Source organism: Bombina bombina, chromosome 3 (assembly GCF_027579735.1).
Source record: "Bombina bombina isolate aBomBom1 chromosome 3, aBomBom1.pri, whole genome shotgun sequence".
NCBI classification, from domain to species: Eukaryota; Metazoa; Chordata; class Amphibia; order Anura; family Bombinatoridae; genus Bombina; species Bombina bombina.
This window is the reverse complement of record NC_069501.1, coordinates 1,264,724,895-1,264,752,585: the sequence shown is the minus strand read 5'-3', so window position 1 is coordinate 1,264,752,585 and position 27,691 is coordinate 1,264,724,895. Positions and strand designations below refer to the sequence as shown.

Sequence of the window (27,691 nt, the reverse complement as noted above, 5' to 3'; positions counted from 1 at the left end):
CCTCAGGGGTCAGTTCTGGGGCCTGTTTTGTTTAACATATTTATCTGCGATATCAGCAAAGGGCTACAGGGGAAAGTATGTCTCTTTGCAGATGATACAAAAATTTGCAACAGAGTGGATGTTCCAGGGGGGGTAGACAAAATGAGAAGTGATATACAACAATTGGAGGATTGGACAAATGACTGGGGTCTAAAGTTTAACACAGCAAAGTGTAAAATAATGCATTTAGGGAAGAAAAATCCAAATGTTAATTACAGACTCAATGACACTTTACTGACTGTTACAGACGAGGAACAGGACTTGGGAATTATTATTTCAGATGATTTAAAACTTAGTAAACAATGTAGTAATGCAGCGAGTAAGGCTAGCAGAATGCTTGGATGTATTGGTAGAGGTATTTGCAGCAGAAATAGTAAGGTTCTTATGCCACTTTATAGATCATTAGTTAGGCCTCATCTTGAGTATTGTGTGCAGTTCTGGAGACCATATCTTCAGAAGGATATTAACAAACTTGAATCTGTGCAAAGGAGGGCTACCAAAATGGTACATGGTCTAAAAAATAAAACTTACCAGGATAGGCTCAATGACCTAAATATGTATAGCTTAAAGGAGAGAAGGGAAAGAGGTGATATGATAGCAACTTTCAAGTACATTAAAGGGTTTAGTAAAACTGAGGCTGTGGGTATTTTACATAAAATGGAAAATTCAAGAACAAGGGGTCATGAGCTCAAGCTAAAGGGTAGTAGATTCAGAAGTAATTTGAGGAAGCACTTCTTTACAGAAAGAGTGATTGATTTATGGAATAAACTTCCTCAAGAGGTAGTAGCAACAAACACTGTGGGGGACTTTAAAAATGCATGGGACAAGCATAGGGCTATCCTACGAACTAGATAAGTTTATACTGTTAGGTAAGGTCGGGCAGACTTGCTGGGCCTATGGCTCTTATCTGCCGTCAATATCTATGTTTCTATGTTTCTATGTAACAAATAAGATTGGTGTAACTAGTTGGCAAGTCGGCCTGGCACACAGGCTGGCAGGCAGGAGGAAAATGCAATTCAAGGACACTAGTAGACTGCAGATTGACAGTCAAAACAGTGATTATTGACAGTTTTTGAAATACTGTTAAAAGAAATATGATTGGTGGCACTAATTGGCTAGTTGGGCCTGGCACACAGACTGGCAGGCAGGAGGAAAGTGCAATTCAATGGCACAAGCAAACTGAGGATTCAGAACAACAATCAAAATTTTTTTAATTTTAATTATTAACAATACTGTGACAACAATTATGATTGGTGTAAATAGTTGGCAAGACGGCCTGGCACACAGGCTGGCAGGCAGGAGGAAAGTGCAATTCAATGGCACGAGCAAACTGAGGATTCAGAATAACAATCCAAATTTTTTTAATTTTAATTATTAACAATACTGTGACAACAAATAAGATTGGTGTAACTAGTTGGCAAGTCAGCCTGGCACACAGGCTGGCAGGCAGGAGGAAAATGCAATTCGAGGACACTAGTAGACTGCAGATTGACAGTCAAAACAGTGATGATTGACAATTTTTGCAATACTGTTAAAAGAAATATGATTGCTGGCACTAATTGGCTAGTTGGGCCTGGCACACAGGCTGGCAGGCAGGAGGAAAGTGCAATTCAATGGCACGAGAAAACTGAGGATTCAGAATAACAATCAAAAATGTTTTAATTTTAATTATTAACAATACTGTGACAACAAATATGATTGGTGTAAATAGTTGGCAAGTCGGCCTGGCACACAGGCTGGCAGGCAGGAGGAAAGTGCAATTCAATGGCACGAGCAAACTGAGGATTCAGAATAACAATAAAAAAAAATGTAATTTTAATTATTAACAATACTGTGACAACAAATAAGATTGGTGTAACTAGTTGGCAAGTCGGCCTGGCACACAGGCTGGCAGGCAGGAGGAAAATGCAATTCAAGGACACTAGGAGACTGCAGATTCACAGTCAAAACAGTAATGATTTACAATTTTTTCAAGACTTTTAAAAGAAATATGATTGCTAGCACTACTTGGCTAGTTGGGCCTGGCACACAGGCTGGCAGGCAGGAGGAAAGTGCAATTCAATGGCACGAGAAAACTGAGGATTCAGAAAAACAATAAAAAATTTTTTTATTTTAAATAGTAACAATACTGTGACAACAAATATGATTGGTGTAACTAGTTGGTAAGTCGGCCTGGCACACAGGCTGGCAGGCAGGAGGAAAATGCAATTCAAGGACACTAGGAGACTGCAGATTCACAGTCAAAACAGTAATGATTTACAATTTTTTCAAGACTTTTAAAAGAAATATGATTGCTAGCACTACTTGGCTAGTTGGGCCTGGCACACAGGCTGGCAGGCAGGAGGAAAGTGCAATTCAATGGCACGAGAAAACTGAGGATTCAGAAAAACAATAAAAAAATTTTTTATTTTAAATAGTAACAATACTGTGACAACAAATATGATTGGTGTAACTAGTTGGTAAGTCGGCCTGGCACACAGGCTGGCAGGCAGGAGGGAACTGCAATTCAATGGCACTACTAGACTACAGATTCACAGTCAAAAAAGTGATGATTTACAATTTTTTCAATACTGTTTAAACAACTATGATTGCTGGCACTAATTGGCTAGTTGGGACTGGCACACAGGCTGCCAGGCAGGAGGAAACTGCAATTCAATGGCACTAGGAGACTGAAGATTTGCAGTCAAAAAAATTATGATTTAAAATGTTTTATATACTGTTACAAGAAATATGATTGGTGGCACTAATTGGCTAGTTGGGCCTGGCACACAGGCTGGCAGGCAGGAGGAAAGTGCAATTCAATGGCACAAGCAAAATGATGATTCACAATCGAACAATGTTTAATTTTAAATATTAACAATACTTTTACAACAACTATGATTGGTGGCACTAATTGGCTAGTTTGGGCCTGACACACAGGCTGGCAGGCAGGAGGAAACTGCAATTCAATGGCACGAGCAAACTGATGAATCACAAGCGAACAATTTGTAATTTTAAAGATTAACAATACTGTTACAACAACTATGATTGGTGGCACTAATTGGCTAGTTGGGCCTGGCACACAGTTTGGCAGGCAGGAGGGAGCTGCAATTCAATGGCACTACTAGACTGCAGATTCACAGTCAAAAAAATGATGATTTACAATGTTTTCAATACTGTTACAACAACTATGATTGGTGACACTAATTGGCTAGTTGGGCCTGGCACACAGGCTAGCATATATGAGTCGTGGCTGGTAGGTAGGGCAGCAATTTAACACAGTATGCTGTGTAAGTGAGAAAAACACAGGCCTGATAGAAAATTAAGTTAGATTACACTAGCAAAATAATTTAAAATTTTATATTTTAATATTAAAATAATGTTAAGAAGTGCACATATGAGTGGTCGCACTGGCTGGCTGCTACGTAGGGCAGCAATTAACAACAGTATGCTGTGTAAGTCAGATAGACAGTTAGACACAGGCCTGATAGAAAATAAAATTAGATTACACTAGCATAATGATTTAAAGATTTTTTTGGGGAATTTAAAGAAAAAGGTTAAGCACATATGAGTCGTGGCTGATAGCCTTGGAAGGGCAGCTATTAAAAACAGTAGGCTCTGTAAGTCAGATACACACACGCCTGATAGAAAATACAATTAGACTACACTAGAAAAATTATTTCATTTTTTTTTGGGGGGGGGGATTTAAAAAAGGTTAAACACATATGAGTCATGGCTCATAGACTAGGGAGGGCAGCAATTAAACACAGTATGCTCTGTAAGTCAGCAAAACACACAGGCCTGATAGAAAATGATATTAGATTACACTAACAAAAAAATGTAAACATTTTTTTTTTTAATTTAAAAGAAGGTGAAGCAGATATGAGTGGTGGCTGCCTGGCACAGAGCAATTAACCAAAAGACTGAAAAAAACTGAAGTATATTAATGCTGTGTGAGCCTGACAGACACAGGCCTGATAGAAAATGTAATTAGATTACACTAGCAAAATGATTTAAATTTTTTTTTTTAAATTTAAAATAATGTTATAAGCGGATACGACCACTGGTGGCTGGCATAGAGCAATGAACCAGAGTATATGCTGTGTGACACAGGCCTGATATAAAATGAAAATAAATTACACTAGCAAAATAATTTCAAATTTTTGTTGGTTAAATTTAAACTAATGTTGTTAGGCAGATATCAGTGGTGGCAGTAATCACAGCAGATGCTGTGAGCCTTACACACAGGCTGAAAGCAAGGCAAATGCTAATAAAAATACGAAAAAACAAACAAAACAAAAAACGGCTCAAATTATAGCCCTAAAAAGGGCTTTTTGGGGTGCTGTCCTTGCAACAGAGATGAGATGAGTCCTTCTGGACTGTAGTGGACACTAAATACACTAGCCTAGCTATCTATTTCCCTATAATGTCAGCAGCAGCAACACAAAATGTCCTCTCACTAACAAAGCAAGTTCGTTATGAGTCTAAAATGGCTGCTGCCAACAAGAGGGGAGGGTCTGTGAGGGAGTGTCTGATGCTGATTGGCTCTAATGTGTCAGAAGGCTGTGACATACAGGGTCAAAGTTTCCTCAATGATGACACATAGGGGGCGGATCGAACATCGCATGTGTTCGCCCTCAGCCGCGAATGCGAACATACTATGTTCGCCGTGAACCGTTCACGGGCGAACAGTTCGGGACATCACTAGTGTTTATGTGAGTGTGTACATGTTTCTGTATGTGTGCATGTGTTTATGTGAGTGTGTACATGTTTCTGTATGTGTGCATGTAGTTATGTGAGTGGTGTGTACATGTTTCTGTATGTGTGCATGAGTTTATGTGAGTGTGTACATGTTTCTGTATGTGTGCATTTGTTTATGTGAGTGTGTACATGTTTCTGTATGTTTGCATGTGTTTATGTGAGTGTGTACATGTTTCTGTATGTGTGCATGAGTGTATGGGTGTTAATATGTGTGTGTGTGTGTGCATGTGTTTATGTGAGTGTGTACATGTTTCTGTATGTGTGCATGTGTTTATGTGAGTGTGTGCATGTTTCTGTATGTGTGCATGTGTTTATGTGAGTGTGTACATGTTTCTGTATGTGTGCATGTGTTTATGTGAGTGTGTACATGTTCCTGTATGTGTGCATGACTTTATGTGAGTGTGTACATGTTTCTGTATGTGTGCTTGTGTTTATTTGAGTGTGTGCATGTTTCTGTATGTGTGCATGTGTTTATGTGAGTGTGTACATGTTTCTGTATGTGTGCATGAGTTTATGGGTGTTAATATGTGTGTGCACATGTGTTTGTGTATAAGTGTTTATGTGTGTGCATATGTACATATATGTGTACATGTGGGTGTATGTGTGCATGTGTAGATGTGTTTGCATAGGCAATTGTGTATGTTTGCATGTGTTTATGTGTGTTTGTAGATATATGTGTATGTGCACATAAGTAAATGTGTGTGCATACGTGTGTCTATGTTTGCATGTCTTTATGGGTGTGTGTAGATACATGTGTATGCGCGCATCTGTTAATGTGTGTGCATACGTGTGTGTATGAGTCAGTGAGGGCCTTAAAATAACATTTAATTTCACAGAGCTTTGTGTGACAATGTCTGCAGTATAACAGTTAATGAATAATACAGGTAAATGAGGGATGTCAAGGGGATCTAATTGTATTTCCTGTATAATTTCCATAGATACCTAAATCAGTTTGTAATGAAATCTGTGCCCATGGATACAGAAAGGTTCCTTGGAAGGAATATCCTGTCTGCTGCTATGGTTGTGTGCCTTGTGCAGAGGGAGAGATCTCCAACACAACGGGTGAGTGAGTCCTGTATTAATGGCCCATAATGCAGTGCAGGTTATTGAAAGACATAAGACTGTAAAAACAATGGCTTCATTTACAATCTGACGGCTAGATTACAAGTTTTGTTGGTAATGGTGTGCGGTGCTAACGAGCATTTTATTCTCACCGCTCACTTAAGACAACGCTTGTATTACAGGCTTTTACAAACCCGGCTTTAGCCGCAGAAAAGTGAACGGAGAGCAAAATTTTGCTCCACATCTCACCTCAATACCAGCGCTGCTTACGTTAGCGGTGAGCTGGTAAAACGTGCTCATGCACGATTTCCCCATAGGAATTAATGGGGGAGAACCGGCTGAAAAAAAACTGCAAAAAAGCAGCGTTCAGCTTCTAACGCAGCCCCTTTGATTCCTATGGAGAAATACATTTTATGTCTACACCTAACACCCTAACATGAACCCTGAGTCTAAACACCCCTAATATTACACTTATTAACCCCTAATCTGCCGCCCCCGACATCGCCGACACCTACATTATATTATTAACCAGTAATCTGCCGCTCCAGACACCGCCGCCACCTACATTATACTTATGAACCCCTAATCTGCTGCCCCCAACATCGCCCACACCTACATTATATTTATTAACTTCTAATCTGCCGCCCCTAATGTCGCTGCAACCTACCTACAATTATAAACCACTAATGTGCCGCCGCAACTATATTATAGTTATTAACCCCTAAAACTAAGTCTAACTCTAACCCCCCTAACTTAAATATAATTTAAATAAATCTAAATAAAATGACTACAATTAAAACTAAATACTTACCTATAAAATAAACCCTAAGATAGCTACAATATAACTAATAGTTACATTGTATCTAGTTTAGGGTTTATTTTTATTTTATAGGCAACTTTGTATTTATTTTAACTAGGTAGAATAGTTATTAAATAGTTACACCTAACACTACACTATAATTAAATTAATTCCCTAAATTAACTACAATTAAATACAATTAAATTAAAGTATCTAAAGTACGGAAAAAAAACACTAAGTAACAGAAAATAATAAAATAATTACAAGTTTTTTTAAACTAATTACACCTACTCTAATCCCGATAATAAAAAAAACATATAAAAAAAAAAAATATTAATAAAAAGCCCTACCCTATACTAAATTACAAATAGCCCTTAAAAGGGCCTTTTCGGTGCATTTTCCCAAAGTAATCAGTTATTTTACCTGAAAAAAGTACAATACCCCCCCAACATTAAAACCCACCACCCACACAACCAACCCTACTCTAAAACCCACCCAATACCTCCTTTAAAAAACTAACAATAACTCCTTGAATATCACCCTACCTTGAGAAGTCTTCACCCAACCGGGCAGAAGTCCTCAACGAAGCCGGGCGAAGTGGTCCTCCAGACGGGCAGAAGTCTTCATCAAGACAGCATCTTCTATCTTCATCCATCCGGCGTGGAGCGGGTCCATCTTCAAGACATCCGACGCGGAGCATCCTCTTCTATCTTCATCCAACGACTGAATGAAGGTTTCTTTAAATGACGTCATCCAAGATGGCGTCCCTTCAATTCCGATTGGCTGATAGAATTCTATCTGCCAATCGGAATTAAGGTAGGAAAAATCCTATTGGCTGATGCAATCAGCCAATCTGATTGAACTTCAATCCTATTGGCTGATTGGAACAGCCAATAGGATTGAGCTTGAGTTCTATTGGCTGATTGGAACAGGATTTTTTCTACCTTAATTCCGATTGGCTGATAGAATTCTATCAGCCAATCGGAATTGAAGGGACGCCATCTTGAATGACGTCACTTAAAGGAACCTTCCTCAGAAGAGGATGCTCCCCGTCGGATGTCTTGATGATGGACCCGCTCCATGCCGTCTGGATGAAGACTTCTGCCCATCTGGAGGACCACTTCGCCCGGCTTCGTTGAGGACTTTGGCCCGGTTAGGCGAAGACTTCTCAAGGTAGGGTGATCTTCAAGGGGTTAGTGTTAGGTTTTATTAAGGGGTTATTGGGTGGGTTTTAGAGTAGGGTTGGGTGTGTGGGTGTTGGGGGGGTATTGTACTTTTTTTAAAGTTAAAAGAGCTGATTACTTTGGGGCAATGCCCCGCAAAAGGCCCTTTTAAGGGCTATTTGTAATTTAGTATAGGGTAGGGCTTTTTTATTTTGGGGGGCTTTTTTATTTTATTAGGGGGATTAGATTAGGTGTAATTAGTTTAAAAAACTTGTAATTATTTTATTATTTTCTGTAATTTAGTGTTTTTTTTCCGTACTTTAGATAATTGTATTTAATTGTATTTAATTGTAGTTAATTTAGGGAATTAATTTAATTATAGTGTAGTGTTTGGTGTAATTGTAATTTAGGTAAATTTGTCTTTATTTTAACTAGGTAGCTATTAAATATTTAATAACTATTTAATAACTATTGTACCTATTAAAATAAATACAAAGTTGCCTGTAAAATAAAAATAAACCCTGAGATAGCTACCATGTAACTATTAGTTATATTGTAGCTATCTTAGGGTTTATTTTACAGGTAACTATTCCATTTTAAATAGGAGTAATTTAGTCAATTGTAATAATTTTATTTTGATTTATTTAAATTATATTTAAGTTAGGTGGGTGTTAGGGTTAGATTTAGGGGTTAATACATTTAATATAGTTGCAGCAATGGTGAGGGCAGCAAATTAGGGGTTAATAAATGTAGGTAGGTGTCGGTGATGTTAGGGATGGCAGATTAGGGGTTAATAAAATTTAACTAGTGTTTGCGATGCGGGAGTGCGGCGGTTTAGGGGTTAATATATTTTTTATAGTGGCGGCGATGTCCGGTTTGGCAGATTAGGGGTTAAAAATGTTATTTTAGTGTTTGCGATGTGGGGGGGGGGGGCTCGGTTTAGGGGTTAATAGGTAGTTTATTGGTGTTAGTGTACTTTTTAGCACTTTAATTAAGAGTTTTATACTACGGCGTTAGCCCATAAAACTCTTAACTACTGACTTTAAAATGCAGTACCAGGCTTGACAGGAGAGGGTCTACCACTCACTTTTTGGAAGACTCATAATACCGGCGTTAGGCAAATCCCATTGAAAAAATAGGATACGCAATTGACGTAAATGGATTTGCTGTATTTTCGAGTCTGGCCAAAAAAATTAGCGGTACACCTGTACCTGCAAGGTTCGTAATACCAGCGGACGTTAAAAAGCAGCGTTGGGAAAAAATGTGTTTTCAGTTAAAGGGACTTTTCGTTATGAGACAATCACAATTGTGGGTTTTTAGGTGTTTGAGCTTAAAACGTGTTATTATTAGTATTATTAGCATGAAGCCGGAATGTTCTCAATCAATTTTCTCTGTACTTTTCAACAGGTTTTGGAGACCTTTTCACTTATCTAATTTGAAACTTAAAGGGACTTTAAAAACTGCCATTTGACCTAGTTGCCAGTATTCCTTGATGATTTGAAATAATTCTATTATATTGAGAATGCGTAATACACTCTGAAATTGCCACAGACACCATTTTAGAGGTATATTTCAATGCATAAAAGAACAAGAATAAATGATATTGCGCTAGACCCAAACCAAATGTATGTGTAGATATTTATAGTATATACGATATTGCAATAATGTTGCTAAAATATTGCTATACCTCTATTGATGGATGAAGGTGACCAGCTTCAGATATAAAATTCCCTGCATAAAATGCACACATACACTAGTATAAAATATTATCCACAAATATTGCAGCTCATAAAGTAATTAGTGCTGCGGAATCTGTTGGCGCTCTACAAATAACCGATAATAATAATAATAATAAGTAATCTTAAGGACTGTAACAACTTGCATGTCTCTTTAAGGATGTTTGACCTATCCCCATCAGGCCTATATATATTCGTATAGGTGCTGGTACAGCTCTCTATCACTGTCCTACTCAAGCCATTCCTTGTGGTGCTAATTCAGCACATTCCCATTGAACGACTAAAGCCTCTTCCTCTCCTACGGCTCTGAATGGTCTCTTGTGGGCATGCAGGCTATTTTACGTTTCCTGCACTCCTCCATAAGCCACCTTCAGTCTGCCTGACAGTTTACTCACTGCCGCCACAGAACCACTGCTGACGTCATCAGCTATTGCCGTGTTGCCTGAGTCTCAGCCGCCTTGCTCACAGCTGCAGCGTCCTGCTTGTTCCATGCTGCTGAACCGGGGCTCGCTTCTTCCCCAGCACTGTGCTTACTTCTGCTGCCTGTAAGCTTTACCGGAACGGCTCCCCTCCAGCCAAATCATACATTATACGGATCAGGGACTCTCATTAATTATTGCAGCACATGCGGTCTCTCCTGAGTATTCAGAGGCACTCTGGAAACATTAACCTTCCTATATGCTCACCAAAACCGTACATAAAGAAATTAATTTAAAAAGGGCAAGCACTCGCTGGTATTTTTAAACAACTTTTTTGTGTACAGTAAAACTGTTTTTGTGTACAGTAAAAACTGTTGTTTAAAAATACCAGCGAGTGCTTGCCCTTTTTAAATTAATTTCTTTATGTACATATATATATACTGTGATACCCACAATATATCATAGTGCTAACTATGCTGTTCTAGTTATTTCACTAGATATAAGTGGCATACCAATACTGTCTGCTACCTGAATTCATTATTAGTTATTTTGTATTCACTCTGTTCACTGTTACACAAACGATTTATTGTTATTTCACATATAGGGCCCCATTACATATGCAGCGTCGCCCGCAAAAAGACGGCGATGCCGGTTTTTACACTGTTTTGATATCACATATACAGCGTAGCATACAAGTTACGCCCGTATATTTCACCCGTCGCTCGCAATTTTTATTCCCATAGGCTAACATGGGACCGCATCGTAATTCGGTATCCAATATCCAGCGCAAGGCCTTACGTGGCGAAAATGGAGAAATCGTACTCCATTTTTACCTCGCCATAAAAGGCAGCCGTAGAATGCCTTGCACTGAGTATGGGAGCACCGTAACTCCCAAAAATGCCTGGAAAAATAAACTGACACCTAACGCATGCGCAATGTCTATCTACCTGTCAACGGCAATCCCCCATCGCAATAACTAATAAACTCTATTAACCCCTAAACCGCCATAGCCCACACCACAAGTAATAACTCAATTATTAACCCCTAAACCGCCAAAGCCCACAACGCAAGTAACCTATTCAAGTATTAACACCTAAACCGCCATAGCCCACATAGCCTATTAAATGTATTAACCCCTAATCTGCCACCACCAACGTCGCCGCCTCTATAATAAAGTTATTAACCCCTAAACCTAAGTCTAACCCTAGCCCTAACACCCCCTAACTTAAATATAATTTAAATAAATCTAAATAATATTACTGTTATTAACTAAAGTATTCCTATTTAAAACTAAATACTTACCTATAAAATAAACCCTAAGGCCTAGATTTAGAGTTCGGCGGTAGCCGTCAAAACCAGCGTTAGAGGCTCCTAACGCTGGTTTTGGGCGCCCGCTGGTATTTGGAGTCAGTGATTAAAGGGTCTAACGCTCACTTTTCAGCCGCGACTTTTCCATACCGCAGATCCCCCTACGCCATTTGCGTAGCCTATCTTTTCAATGGGACCTTTCTAACGCTGGTATTTAGAGTCGTTTCTGCAGTGAGCGTTAGAGCTCTAACGACAAGATTCCAGCCGCCTGAAAATAGCAGGAGTTAAGAGCTTTCTGGCTAACGCCGGTTTATAAAGCTCTTAACTACTGTACCCTAAAGTACACTAACACCCATAAACTACCTATGTACCCCTAAACCGAGGTCCCCCCACATCGCCGCCACTCGATTAAAATTTTTAACCCCTAATCTGCCGACCGCCACCTACGTTATACTTATGTACCCCTAATCTGCTGCCCCTAACACCGCCGACCCCTATATTATATTTCTTAACCCCTAACTTGCCCCCCACAACGTCGCCGCAAGCTACTTAAAATAATTAACCCCTAATCTTCCGACCGCAAATCGCCGCCACCTACGTTATCCCTATGTACCCCTAATCTGCTGCCCCTAACACCGCCGACCCCTATGTTATATTTATCAACCCCTAATCTGCCCCCCTCAACGTCGCCGACACCTGCCTACACTTATTAACCCCTAATCTGCCGAGCGGACCTGAGCGCTACTATAATAAAGTTATTAACCCCTAATCCGCCTCACTAACCCTATCATAAATAGTATTAACCCCTAATCTGCCCTCCCTAACATCGCCGACACCTAACTTCAATTATTAACCCCTAATCTGCCGACCGGAGCTCACCGCTATTCTAATAAATGTATTAACCCCTAAAGCTAAGTCTAACCCTAACACTAACACCCCCCTAAATTAAATATAATTTTTATCTAACGAAATAAATTAACTCTTATTAAATAACTTATTCCTATTTAAAGCTAAATACTTACCTGTAAAATAAATCCTAATATAGCTACAATATAAATTATAATTATATTATAGCTATTTTAGGATTAATATTTATTTTACAGGCAACTTTGTAATTATTTTAACCAGGTACAATAGCTATTAAATAGTTAAGAACTATTTAATAGTTACCTAGTTAAAATAATAACAAATTTACCTGTAAAATAAATCCTAACCTAAGTTATAATTAAACCTAACACTACCCTATCAATAAAATAATTAAATAAACTACCTACAATTACCTACAATTAACCTAACACTACACTATCAATAAATAAATTAAACACAATTGCTACAAATAAATACAATTAAATAAACTAGCTAAAGTACAAAAAATAAAAAAGAACTAAGTTACAGAAAATAAAAAAATATTTACAAACATAAGAAAAATATTACAACAATTTTAAACTAATTACACCTACTCTAAGCCCCCTAATAAAATAACAAAGCCCCCCAAAATAAAAAATTCCCTACCCTATTCTAAATTAAAAAAGTTACAAGCTCTTTTACCTTACCAGCCCTGAACAGGGCCCTTTGCGGGGCATGCCCCAAGAATTTCAGCTCTTTTGCCTGTAAAAGAATAAATACAATACCCCCCCCCCCAACATTACAACCCACCACCCACATACCCCTAATCTAACCCAAACCCCCCTTAAATAAACCTAACACTAAGCCCCTGAAGATCTTCCTACCTTGTCTTCACCATCCAGGTATCACCGATCCGTCCTGGCTCCAAGATCTTCATCCAACCCAAGCGGGGGTTGGCGATCCATAATCCGGTGCTCCAAAGTCTTCCTCCTATCCGGCAAGAAGAGGACATCTGGACCGGCAAACATCTTCTCCAAGCGGCATCTTCGATCTTCTTCCATCCGGTGCGGAGAGGGTCCATCTTGAAGCAGGCGACGCGGATCCATCCTCTTCTTCCGATGTCTCCCGACTAATGACGGTTCCTTTAAGGGACGTCATCCAAGATGGCGTCCCTCGAATTCCGATTGGCTGATAGGATTCTATCAGCCAATCGGAATTAAGGTAGGAATTTTCTGATTGGCTGATGGAATCAGCCAATCAGAATCAAGTTCAATCCGATTGGCTGATCCAATCAGCCAATCAGATTGAGCTCGCATTCTATTGGCTGTTCCGAGTGGGTCAAATCCCTAAATGAAATAGGGGGACAGGTTCAACTTAAAGAAGTTTCCAGTTACAATGAAGTGGATTTCCTTGATCTAAGAATTTATAAAGTTGACAACAAACTTGGCACTACTTTATTTAAGAAGACTACCGATAGGAATACACTGTTGCACGCTTCTAGTTACCATCCCAGATCACTCATAAAAGCTATCCCTAAGGCACAGATGCTGAGAGTCTTTCACAACAATACATCTGAAGAGAACCGTGAGTTAGAACTAAAAGAAATGGAATCACGATTCTACAACAGAGGATATAATGGCAGCATTATAAGGGACGCAAGGTCTCAGGTGAACATAGAGACGACCAAAAGAGACCACCAAAAGAGGATGAATTTCGTCACAGCATACACTCCTAGCACGAGAACACTAGGAGTAACATTAAAAGAGAAATGGGATATTGTTCAGACAGATCCATCATTACCTTACCAGAGCTATGGGCCACCCAGAATTGGGTACAAAAGAGGAAGAAACCTAAAAGACATTCTAATGAAAACAGATCCAACTGACAGCTATAACAAGGTTACATCAGCTACCAAAAGAGGTTCCTACAAATGTCCAAGCTGTGTAACGTGCAACTCCATGCTGCAATGCAAACAGTTCAGACATCCACTCAACAATACAAGCTACAGGATTAAGCACTACCTTACTTGTACCACAAAGTTTGTGGTATACATGCTGAATTGCAGCTGTGGCCTATTTTACATAGGTAAAACCTAAGATGACATCAAGAAAAGGATGGCCAACCACAGGAGTGCCATTCGGACGGCAAATGATAAAGGAAAGAGTGATCAGCCGGTGGCCAGACATTTCCTGGAGAAGGGACACTCTGTGGCTGACCTAAGATTCAAGCTCATTGACCATGTACCCCCACTTCCTAGGGGAGGTGATAGGGACACTCGCCTCCTACAGAAAGAGGCTGAGTGGATCTTCAAACTGGACACTATACACCCCAGAAGTTTGAATATGGGAATAGACTGGCATTGTTTTTTATGATTTAATCTGGCTATTTTTTATGTATTTTTTGTTTTTTATTCTTTAATTTTTTGAATGTACTGTGTATTCCATTTGTTGAACTTGAAGTCTATATGTAGATTAACACAATCTACTGTCCGTATACATGCACCCATCCCGTGTTTAACCTTTATGAGGAGGGCCCAGGGGGAACCCATTCTTGGGTCTGGTCTGTACTTTAGGCTACCAGGTGTCACATACACATGATGCACACTTAATTAGAGTCACCTTTTTGAGTACTAGTTTTATTAGCCATGAATCATTGGACACTGTTCTAATATTTTTATTTACATCATAGTTTTTGAGTGGGGCTTGCCCCATTGGGCCAATCAAATTATTTTACACATGAACTTATGGGTCCCTGATTACTATAGTGTTTTTAGTGTTTCTTGTGGTTTACATATGTCTGGCAGCCCGCATTATGCATCCTTTTTGTAGCCATGTATCATTAGACACAGTTCTGATACTTTTATGCACATTATGGATTTTGAGTGGTGCCTGCCCTATCAAGAACGTCCACATTAGTTTATGGGTCCCTAATTTTTCTAGCGGGTTAGATCTATTATTTTTTAGCGGGTTAGATGTAGTTTTTTAGTTGTAGTGGTTTATAAATGTCTGGCCGCACCGCATGATGCACACGTTCCCCGCTATGGCCCCAATGCATCTGACTATAATCCGTACTGATTCATGCCTGAGATATTGTTACAGGGTCCCTGCCCTGCCTTCCCATAGATGCTACATGTTGCTCAATTTCTTCTACTGTTTGTAATAATATTATCCACACTGGTGTAGGGGCTTGTCTCCTATAGCCTATTAGAACCCTAGCCGTGCTCAAAGGGGGCAGGCCGGTCCGGGCAGATTCGCTTTGTGCACTACCATTGATAGTCCGCTGTTGACACTGTAAGGTGTAAGCACGAGTGCGATACGGGGCCTGACAGAGACATATGGTAAGACATATTGGGAATAGGCTAATGCACCTATATTACTTACACAACATAGAGGCCATGTCAGACTTAGCCCATTGGGTTCAAAGGTATATTTTGTGGTCGCCTGTTGTGTCTTTTTAGAGTGATTACAACACTGTCAGTTACGAGTATGATTTCTGAATGCTGTTTAATTTTGATATTGACACAGGGGTGCTGCCCTGCCTTCCTTTAGACGCTGCATGTTGCCCAACACCTGCAGTGTTACTATTCCTTTGTAATAACATTACCCACACCGGTGTAGGGACTTGTCTCTTACGGCCTATAGGAATCCTAGCTATGCACAATGGGGGCGGGCCGCTCCGGGCAGATATGCATGCGCACTACCCTTGATATTCCGCTGTTGACACTGTAAGGTGTAAGCGCGAGTGCGGTCCGGGGCCTGACATAGACATACGGTATGGCACGTTGGGAATGGGCTACTACACTATTGCACTTATATTACTTAAACATCGTATAGGTCATGTCAGACTTAGCCCGTAGGGTTCGCACACATATATATTTTGAGGTCTCCAGTAGTTTATTTAAGTAATTGCAACATTGTCAATAGCTAGTGTGATTTCTGGATACATGAATGGTACGGATGGTCTAATGCAATGATAGACTTACAATATATGCTTTGAATTGCGACAGTAAGTGCAGCTCATAGTAATGAACTGCTGAATTACAATTGAACTTTTTTCTGCTCTTGCTTATCAGTTTGTGATGTTACTTTGTATATGATACATTGCTACTAGAGTTTTATCTGGAATCACTAATATGCATGATAGGTACCGAGTGGTATAATTAGATGTCTATCTGCTAATTAACCTGGAACTAATTAATCATGATTATAGCCTTAATTGGGTTCTTTGATGTGATTGTTGCTTTATTCACAATATTTACACAATATTTTGGCGGTTTTTCCACAAAGGGGAGGGGTTTATGTATGCTTAAATGTTTGATTCACTTGTATGTTGTTGGTCTGATGAAGGGGAGCATTCCCCGAAACGTTACCGATTAAACTATCTGTTTAAAACTTAAGTCCAGAGAGTGCTGTTTCCTGTTTTGATATATATATATATATATATATATATATATATATATATATATATATATATATATATATATATATATATATACAAACAAAGAGGTATCAGCACACATCCATTTTCCAAAGCACAACATATTTTTTACTGCTGCAAAAAATTGCCTGCAAATACATCAAGAGACAACTATTATTTTTTAAATAATATTGGGAACTTAGTCACACAATATGGCCATATTCTGCTTAGCCTGTCACCACTTTCAAGGTGCCCCAATTCGACTGGTCCTACTCTACAGTCCTTTTGCCACAGAGGGCTGAAACATTCCTGCTTTTACTCTTCATAATAGAATGAGACTCCCTGGCTTTATATTCACAACTCTATAACACTGTTATGAGCACACCTGAACTTGGGTGGGGTGCTTAAACCAATGGGAGATGGTCAGTCTCCCTGGTAATTTTAAATACAAATACAAAATTTGTTTTTTTTAGCACACCTAAAAAAAAAAAGAATCAATTATACTTGTTCAATATAGCAGACATTTATCCAATATAGTATCAGTTTCAGATCAATATACAGTGGATATAAAAAGTCTACACACCCCTGTTAAAATGTCAGGTTTCTGTGATGTAAAAAAATAGACAAAGATAAATCATTTCAGAACTTTTCCACCTTTAATGTGATCTATAAACTACACAACTCAATTGACAAACAAACTGAAATATTTAAGGTGGAGGGAAGTAAACAAAAAAAATAAAATAATGTGGTTGCATAAGTTTGCTTCAACAAAGTATTAGTTTAAGGGTGTGCACACTTATGCAACCATATTATTATTTTCGTGGCCGGACTGTTATCCGACTGACGCTTTTCCGACGGACATTTGTCCGACGGACAATATTCCGAAAGGCATTTATCCGGCTGCTGGGTGGGAATGAAGCTTAAAAATCACGGTTTTATAACATTTTTAATAGTGGACTGACAAAAGACAATTAAATCAACTTATATATAACATATTAATTATAATATATAATATTATAATTATAATAATTATATTATGTGTTAAAAGTACATCGTGAGGGTAGGGACCCATGGATAGGTTCCCAGAGGCAGTTGCGGCGCCCGAGTCACTGATTGTAACAGAAAATTTTGGATCGTATCTGCCCTCGGCCGAATGTATCTTGATTTATTTAAGTAAATCTTATATATTATGTGCTATTGCCTTTAAAAAGTCTAATCTTGAGTATTCACTGTATTTTTCTAAAACTTTCATTATCCTGTTGTTTATGATTTCATATTTTTTGGGGGGTTTTCTCAGTTCAACTCCAGAATCAATTTTTTCAATTGTTAACTCCCATTCTGCTTGTTCTTTTCTTATTTTTGAAACTAGTCTGCAAATGCTTGGGTGGGTTATAGACATTCGTTGGTCAAATGCTCTGTGCCATCCTTCTAGAGAGTTGTTTGTTCTAGGTAACCCTAGTTTTGTTCTTTCAAAAGTGTTCCACATCGTAATATCGAAAGTAGGTTTTCTTCTTGTACCTTGTTGTAGTTCGCCAATCCAGGTTTTTTCAAAATAATTTAAAAATTCAGATAAAATGCTACTGTTTTGTTTTTCTATTGATTTTACAAAGTCATTAAATGTTTCAACTACATCTTCCACTGGCACAAATGCTAATGCTTCTAAGCATTTTATGATCAGAGCATTTTTTTCATTATTATACCATATTTTTAAGCCCAATGATTGTATTTTTCTCCACAGGCATTGGGAAAAATGGAAAAAGCATCCATAAATTATTGTATTTTGTAAAAAATTTGTCATGCAATTTATTGCTGCTCTTTCAAAATCTACAGTAATTGATATAGGATTGATATCTGGATTTTTTTCTTTTATAATACTAAAAATTAAATTATAAGTTTCCTGATTTTTATTTTTTGATATGCAGTATACTAATGGTATGGTATGGTTATCTTCTATTAAAACATGTATTGTATACAACTGAAAACCTAAAGGAGCTGAGTCAAATGTTCCGTCACAGAGCCAGTGTTGTTTTTTTGAAAGAAGATCTACATTTTTTTTAGTAGACAGAATGATTAAATTTTCACTTTCGTGCATGATGAAATTTTCTCCTCTGGTTGTTTTTCTTAAATCATCATTTAAAATGTTTCCATTTGGTGTTGTTCGATGTCGACGTACCATTCTGGCAAGAGTTTCTTTTTTAGGTAGAGCTCCTGCTGCTTCAAGGGGGAAATTAGATGTGCAATTTTGTATTATGCTTGATGTTACTTCTTCTGAATTTTTAGCAACTTCTTTTATTTTTTCAATTGTTTTCATAGATAAAATTCTTGCTGCATTAGGTGGATGTGAATGATTTGATGCATCTTTTTCAATTATATCATTAATGGTTTTTAGCCTTCCTCCACAAAAACCTTTTTTTTCACATCTCCAATATGTTACATTTTCTTTTTTTTTGTCTACAATGTATGCATAACCTTCATATAACATTTTTCTTCCTCCTTTACACGTCTTTATGAACTCCATTTTTTTAATTTGATGTTTTTTTTAAATTTATTTATTTAAGTGTTTGTGTTGTTTTTTTTACCTCAGTAGCCACAATATATATTTAAATTTTCCGCTTTTTTACTGATGACAATTATGCAATTACGTGATTGCGTGATTGTGCTGTTCGGCGTGCAGTCGGAAGCAGTGTATATCGGACATATGTCTGACGGACGAATGTGCTTCGGCATTTTGTCCGTCGGAATTTTGTCCGAGCACCATTATTTTTACTTCCCTTCACCTAAAAGATTTCAGTTTGTTTTTCAATTGAGTTGCATAGTTTATAGGTCACATAAAAGGTGGAAAAAGTTCTGAAATGATTTATCTTTGACTCATTTTTTAAATCGCTGAAACCTGCCATTTTAATATGGTTGTGTAGATTTTTATATCCAATATATATATATATATAAAATATCTCATTGTGTAGTTCATTACCAAATATAGAAAATAACTATATATTTTGTGCGTAGTGGAGGATTTTAAACTCACCTTTTACCTCCCCCTAATTTAAAATGTTGTTGTGTTTTGCCCGGAAACAACTTCACCCAGCAGTAATTCAAACTGTCTCCCAGCTGATGAGTGGCAATAACCACAAAACAGTCTGTTCTGGGATAGTTATGAATCACTGCACTAACCTTAGCTAAGTTTATAAGCTGTGTGAACAGCGATGCTTTGGTGTAAAGGGAATCTGCTGAAAAGCAGACATGAAGTAAAAAGGTGTGTCATTGTGAACCTAATTTGCATATCTTACCCAGAATTCCTTGCTGCATTGGAAACATTGTATTCCAGAGGTTTTCTGTGGGAAAAACAGGCCTACTGGCCTGTCTAGATTTGTTAATGAACTACACAATGAGTTATTTTCTATATATTTTGTGCGTAGTGGAGGATTTTAATCTCACCTTTTACCTCCCCCTAATTTAAAATGTTGTTGTATATATATATATATATATATATATATATATATAAAATAACGGAAAAGATTGCACTCTCAGGACTTTTTCAATAAGTAATCAAAGGTACTTTAATGAAACGTTTTCGGGGATCTTGTCCCCTTCGTCAGCATAAGAAGTGAGAGAAAATCCCACAATTTATAATAAGTGCTTAAAGGGATACTATCCCCAATTTTTTTTCTTTCATGATTCAGATAGTTCATGCAATTTTAAGCAACTTTCTAATTTACTCCTATTATCAATTTTTCTTTGTTCTCATGTTATCTTGATTTGAAAAAGCAGTAATGAAAGGTTAGGAGCCGGCCCATTTTTAGTTCAGCACCTGGGTAGCACTTGTGTCATGAGCGCTTCCGTTCATCGCCGTGTCGCCGCGGCTCCCGGAACTCCTCTGTGTCTCTGACGTCATGTTGCTTAGCAACATGACGCTTTCTCTCACACCCCTCTGATGACGGTTACACTCCTGCCCTTTAAATCTCGGCGGGAGATCTGAATCTGGGCCCGTTTGTTTGTTTCCCTGGATTGTGAGTACCATATCAGTTTATTCTTCTGTGTACCGACTTCTGCCTGCCTGACCTAGCCTCTTGCCTAATCCCTACTTGCTGATATTTGGACATTGACTTCTGCCTGCCTGACCTTGCCTGTAGCTATTACCCTTTTGCTGATACTTGGATGCCGACTTCTGCTTGCCTGACCCTGTCTTTTGCCTATACCTTTTGCTGATATTTGGATGCCGACTTCTGCCTGCCTGACCTTGCTTTGGCCTTTACCTTTAAACCTATTCTTTGTTAAACAAGACCTGCTTAAAGGGACATTTTACTTTTACAAGCTGCAAAAGAGAATTTTGCCTTTCTGTTTGTTATACACCTGCTTAAAAGGGACATTTACTTTTACAAGCTGCAAAAGAGAACTTTGCCTTTCTGTTTGTTATACACCTGCTTAAAAGGGACATTTACTTTTACAAGCTGCAAAAGAGAACTTTGCCTTTCTGTTTGTTATACACCTGCTTAAAAGGGACATTTACTTTTACAAGCTGCAAAAGAGAACTTTGCCTTTCTGTTTGTTATACACCTGCTTAAAAGGGACATTTACTTTTACAAGCTGCAAAAGAGAACTTTGCCTTTCTGTTTGTTATAAACCTGCTTAAAGGGACATTATACTTTTACAAGCTGCAAAAGAGAACTTTTCCTTTGTTTTACAAGCCTGCTAAAGAGGACCTTTTTCAGAAGCTTCAAGTAAGAGCATTTCCTTTTTGTTCTTTGTACTACTTAAAGGGACGTTTTATCCTTTGTGGCTTTCCTGCATTCTGGAACAATATTCATTTTTGTTATCTTCTAATCTGCTTCCTGAGTGGGTCACGTCCTGGATATTTCTCAGTGTGCTAGCGTGTGCTTTCAATTCACGCTAGCAGTTGGGTTACATCCCGGATTGATTCCAGAGCGGCTGACATTACAAACGGGCCATAAAAATGGACCCCACTGAATTATCTATGGCCGTGGCTCACCAGGGACAGCTCTTGGGTTCTCATGCCACTCACTTGCAGTCTCTGGACACTAAACTTGATCAAATTACTGCTCTATTACAAAATTTGGTTGCTACCGCACCTCCCAATCCTAATCCCAATCCAAATCCGATTGAGGCATTACCTCCTCCGATTCCTAACAATCAGTCTCAGGTACAACTAAGTCCCAGGATTCCTCTTCCGGATAAATATGATGGGAATCCTGAAGAATGTAGAGGCTTTTTGAATCAATGCCGTCTTCATTTCCGAAATAGCCCTACTCTCTTTGCTACTGCCTCTTCTAGAATCACGTTTCTTATTTCCTTAATGAAAGGAAAAGCCTTGGCTTGGGTGTCACCTTTGCTAGAAAAGAATGATCCTATACTGTTGGATGTTGATACATTTCTATCTACATTCTCAAACGTATTCGATAAACCTGGAAGGTCATCCGCTGCTGAAGCAACTCTCCTGGATTTACGTCAAGGAAATCAACCAGTCTCTCAATATGCAATTGAGTTCCGCACCCTTGCCTCTGAAACCACTTGGAATCAGGGAGCACTCAGAGCCGCTTTCCGTAAAGGACTTTCTGAGCGTCTCAAGGATGAATTGGTGTATCGTGAACTTCCAGAGTCCTTAGAAGCCTTAATAAATCTCTGTATCAGTCTCGACGCCAGGTTTCGTGAACGCCAACAAGAAAAGGATAGAACACAGAGGACTGCCACTCGAACTCCTTTTCGTTTAGCTCCTCGTTTTTCTAATCCAGTCACTCCAGCCTCTCCTACTACTGATCAGGCTGAACCCATGGAAGTAGGAAGTATAAAATTAACTGAGACTGAACGCTTAAGAAGACGGACTCTTGGCTTATGTCTGTACTGTGGCCTTAAAGGACATTTATTAAGGGATTGTCCTACTAGGCCAGTAAAAGCCAGGGCTTAACTCTAGTCCAGGGAACTGAGTTAAGCCAAAATAGTGGTCATTCCCTATACAAGAAACTCTTTGTTCCAGTAACTCTTCTAATTGGACATAAGAAGATCTATACCCAAGCTCTAATTGATTCTGGTGCTGGAGGTGTGTTCATTGACTCTACATTTGTTTCTACTCATTCTATACCCTTACTAAAGAAGGAGTATTCCATTTCAGTCTCTACGGTCAGTGGAGATCCTTTGGGTTCTGGATACATTCAGTTTTCTACTCAACCCTTAATCCTCACCGTAGGAATACTTCATTCTGAGACAATTTGTTTCGATGTCATTCCCACTCCGCAATTTCCCATTATCTTGGGATTACCCTGGCTCCAGATTCACAATCCCATTTTTTCTTGGACTTTCGGTGAACTCACTTCCTGGGGATCTACATGCCAGACTAAATGTCTTCAAAAGATTACTAAGTTACCACTCACTATTGCTCTCACAGTTGAAACTCCGGAATCCTTACCTATGCATTACCATGACTTTGTGGATGTCTTCTCCAAAAAAGAAGCGGAACGTCTTCCTCCTCATCGCCCTTTTGATTGTCCCATTGACCTCCTTCCTGGGGCTGCCTATCCTCGAGGCAAGACATATCCACTTTCTAAACCAGAAAACATGGCTCTGGAAGAATATATAAAAGACAATCTGGCTAGAGGATTTATTCGACCCTCCTCTTCCCCTGTAGGGGCTGGTTTCTTTTTTGTGGGAAAAAAGGATGGCGGATTAAGACCCTGTATTGATTATCGTGGATTGAATCAGATTACCATCAAGAACAGTTATCCTCTGCCCCTTATTCCTGAACTTTTTACTTATCTTCAGGGAGCCACCATTTTCACCAAACTCGACCTACGTGGTGCATACAACTTGATCCGTATACGCAAAGGAGATGAGTGGAAGACTGCCTTTAACACTCGATTTGGGCATTATGAATATTTGGTCATGCCCTTCGGGCTATGCAATGCTCCGGCGGTTTTCCAGCATTTTGTAAATGAGATCTTTCGTGATTTTTTGAATATTTTTGTTATCATATACCTGGACGACATCTTAATTTTTTCTCAGAACCACCAAGATCATGTGCACCACGTCAAGAAAGTACTTCAACGTCTAAGAGAATTCCATCTGTTTGCTAAACTGGAGAAATGTTCTTTCCATCAAAAATCCATACCCTTTCTGGGTTATGTAATATCGGCATCTGGATTCGAAATGGACCCTACTAAACTTTCTGCCATTTTGGATTGGCCTAGACCTGATTCTTTGAAGGCTTTACAACGTTTCCTAGGCTTCGCCAATTATTACAGAAAGTTCATCAAGAATTTTGCTACTATTACTTCTCCTCTTACTTCTCTCACAAGAAAAGGACAAAACTGTAAAGTATGGCCGTCTGAGGCTATAGAAGCTTTTGAATCTCTCAAAGAAGCTTTTTCCTCAGCTCCTATCCTTCGTCATCCAAATCCTGAGTTTCAATTTATTCTGGAGGTGGATGCTTCCTCTGTTGCTGCTGGAGCGGTTCTGTCTCAACGAATACCAGAGACTGGAAGGATTCATCCTGTTGCTTTTTTCTCTAAAAAATTCACTCCTTCCGAATTTAACTATGACGTAGGGAATAAAGAGTTGCTTGCCATCAAGATGGCATTGGATGAATGGAGACATTGGCTGGAAGGTACTTCTTTGCCATTTACTATACTTACTGATCATAAGAACCTTCTGTATCTCCAAACAGCCAAACGACTAAATTCCAGGCAAGCACGCTGGTCCTTATTCTTCTCTCGGTTTCACTATAATTTGTCTTACATACCTGGTTCAAAAAATATTAAAGCAGACGCACTTTCCAGACAATTTCAAGATACCCCAGTTCCTGAGTCTGGTACCATTCTCCAACCTCATGAAGTCATTGCCCAGTTAACAACTTCTTGGTTACAAGAATTACAGTCCGCTCAAGAGCATCTTCCTTTGTCCTGTAAACCTCCCAATGGTTTACTCTTTGTTCCTGAACGCCTTCGTTCCAAGATTTTATTTTGGGCTCATGATAGTCCCCTTTCTGGACATCCTGGCATCAGTATTACCACTCAAAACCTCAAACAACATGTCTGGTGGCCTACACTCTCTCAAGATGTGAAGGATTACGTCTCAGTATGCACACAATGTGCCATGAACAAAACTCCACGCCAACTTCCTTCAGGATTACTCCAACCATTGCCTATACCTCACCAGCCTTGGACTCATGTATCCATGGACTTTATTACCGATCTTCCCTTGTCCACTGGGAACAATACTATCTGGGTGGTGGTCGACAGGTTCACTAAGACGGCTCATTTTGTACCCTTGCCAGGATTACCATCTGCCAAAAGACTCTCTGAACTTTTTATTCTACATATTGTAAGAATCCATGGATTTCCTCTAGATATTGTTTCAGATAGAGGGGTACAATTCGTTTCTCGATTTTGGAGGTCACTTTGTAAACATTTTGGTACTACTATATCTCTCTCTACTTCTCACCACCCACAATCGAATGGTCAGACTGAAAGAGTAAACCAGTGTCTTGAAACATATCTTAGACATTATGTGGATCATTATCATTCTAACTGGACTTCTTACCTTCCTTTGGCTGAATTGGCCCATAATGCCCGGTACAATTCCTCCCTTCAGACTTCTCCTTTTCATGCAGCTTACGGATATCAGCCTAGGACATTCCCTTTGCATACTTCCTCCACAGTGAATCCTGCTTCTGATCTTACAGCCCGAAGATTAACTCGACATTGGCAGAAGATACATCGTATTCTTTCTGTAACTTCTAGACGTTACAAGTTCTTTTCGGATCTTCGACGGAAAAAGGCTCCCAAATATCGCCCTGGTGATAAAGTTTGGATTTCCTCTCGATTTCTTCGCCTGAAACAACCTTCTAACAAATTGGGACCACGATATGTGGGTCCTTTCCGAATACTGGGTCAGGTATGTTCCACTGCTTATCGGGTAGCTTTACCCAAGTCTCTCAAAGTCCATCCGGTATTCCATGTTTCTCTTTTAAAACCTGTGATGATTAACAGGTATTCTAAGCCTTTTTCTAAACCTCCACCGTTATTGGTGCATGGACATCCTGAGTTTGAGATCAGCCATATTCTAGATTCCAAATTGCGGGGCAAGAAATTGTATTATCTCATTCATTGGAAGGGTTATCCAGTCACGGAACGTTCTTGGGAACCTGCTCATCAAGTAAATGCTCCTATATTGGTCAAGACCTTCCACAAGACTCATCCTGATAGACCTGGTCCTGTCCCCCGGAGGGGTCCTTGAGGAGGGGGTGCTGTCATGAGCGCTTCCGTTCATCGCCGTGTCGCTGCGGCTCCCGGAACTCCTCTGTGTCTCTGACGTCATGTTGCTTAGCAACATGACGCTTTCTCTCACACCCCTCTGATGACGGTTACGCTCCTGCCCTTTAAATCTCGGCGGGAGATCTGAATCTGGGCCCGTTTGTTTGTTTCCCTGGATTGTGAGTACCATATCAGTTTATTCTTCTGTGTACCGACTTCTGCCTGCCTGACCTAGCCTCTTGCCTAATCCCTACTTGCTGATATTTGGACATTGACTTCTGCCTGCCTGACCTTGCCTGTAGCTATTACCCTTTTGCTGATACTTGGATGCCGACTTCTGCTTGCCTGACCCTGTCTTTTGCCTATACCTTTTGCTGATATTTGGATGCCGACTTCTGCCTGCCTGACCTTGCTTTGGCCTTTACCTTTAAACCTATTCTTTGTTAAACAAGACCTGCTTAAAGGGACATTTTACTTTTACAAGCTGCAAAAGAGAATTTTGCCTTTCTGTTTGTTATACACCTGCTTAAAAGGGACATTTACTTTTACAAGCTGCAAAAGAGAACTTTGCCTTTCTGTTTGTTATACACCTGCTTAAAAGGGACATTTACTTTTACAAGCTGCAAAAGAGAACTTTGCCTTTCTGTTTGTTATACACCTGCTTAAAAGGGACATTTACTTTTACAAGCTGCAAAAGAGAACTTTGCCTTTCTGTTTGTTATACACCTGCTTAAAAGGGACATTTACTTTTACAAGCTGCAAAAGAGAACTTTGCCTTTCTGTTTGTTATAAACCTGCTTAAAGGGACATTATACTTTTACAAGCTGCAAAAGAGAACTTTTCCTTTGTTTTACAAGCCTGCTAAAGAGGACCTTTTTCAGAAGCTTCAAGTAAGAGCATTTCCTTTTTGTTCTTTGTACTACTTAAAGGGACGTTTTATCCTTTGTGGCTTTCCTGCATTCTGGAACAATATTCATTTTTGTTATCTTCTAATCTGCTTCCTGAGTGGGTCACGTCCTGGATATTTCTCAGTGTGCTAGCGTGTGCTTTCAATTCACGCTAGCAGTTGGGTTACATCCCGGATTGATTCCAGAGCGGCTGACAACTTGCTGTTGTTTTGCTACATTTAGCCACAAATCATGAAGTGCTACCCAGGTCGCTATATAGTAGTGTAGAGATCGCATAGACAGCTGCTGATGATGTTCTTAAAGTGCCAGTACATGTCACAAAAAACTACCAACAGGTTGATATATAACCCTATGCTCATAGCATCAGTACCTGCATTGTTAGTATGGTCAACATGTACTGGTAACTAGTCAAGAATATAAATAGATAAATAAATGCAGAAGCTGTCATAACCTGACTCATAGTAAGTGCCTATCATTGAGATAAAACCATCTTAGTGACTATATAGAGATCATATTATACACAAAATTGTGCTGCAGGAATATGTAATAGATCTCATCATGATTATGTTTGGATATGTGCAATGCACACGTGAAAATGTGCAGCAATGTGAATAAATAATGTTACAGACTATATACATTCATAAAAATTTTACACTGAAAAAATTACACTTTCGGACTACACTGTGATTACGTCATACTAATTATATCTGAGTGCTATGTTGCATGCTGATTGAACCTCTCATATTACCAACGTCACCTAAGCCCATACAATATCTTCTAGTATGTTAGATATATCATAGTCAAACTCACATCTGAGGATTTGTGACTAATGTATTCGATGTAAGACCCATTTAGATCATAGCCCATGATATAATTCACACCATCCTCATATACTTGATATATAAGCCAGCTCTTAACATAATTGCACAAAAATCAAAAAATGTAAGCTTATATGCTTATATATACTTGAACCACCATGTCCCAAAAAGCGCTAT

The 27,691-nt window shown here is 39.0% G+C and overlaps 1 protein-coding gene across 1 annotated transcript in view; it reads left to right on the top strand.

Moving 5' to 3' along the window:
* Positions 1 to 27,691, top strand: part of LOC128652720 (vomeronasal type-2 receptor 26-like) — a 171,286-nt gene that overhangs the window by 109,455 nt on the left and 34,140 nt on the right. Inside the window, exon 4 of the mRNA XM_053705652.1 lies at positions 5,718 to 5,841. Coding sequence (XP_053561627.1) covers positions 5,718 to 5,841 — 124 coding nt within the window. The remainder of the gene's footprint in view (positions 1 to 5,717; positions 5,842 to 27,691) is intronic.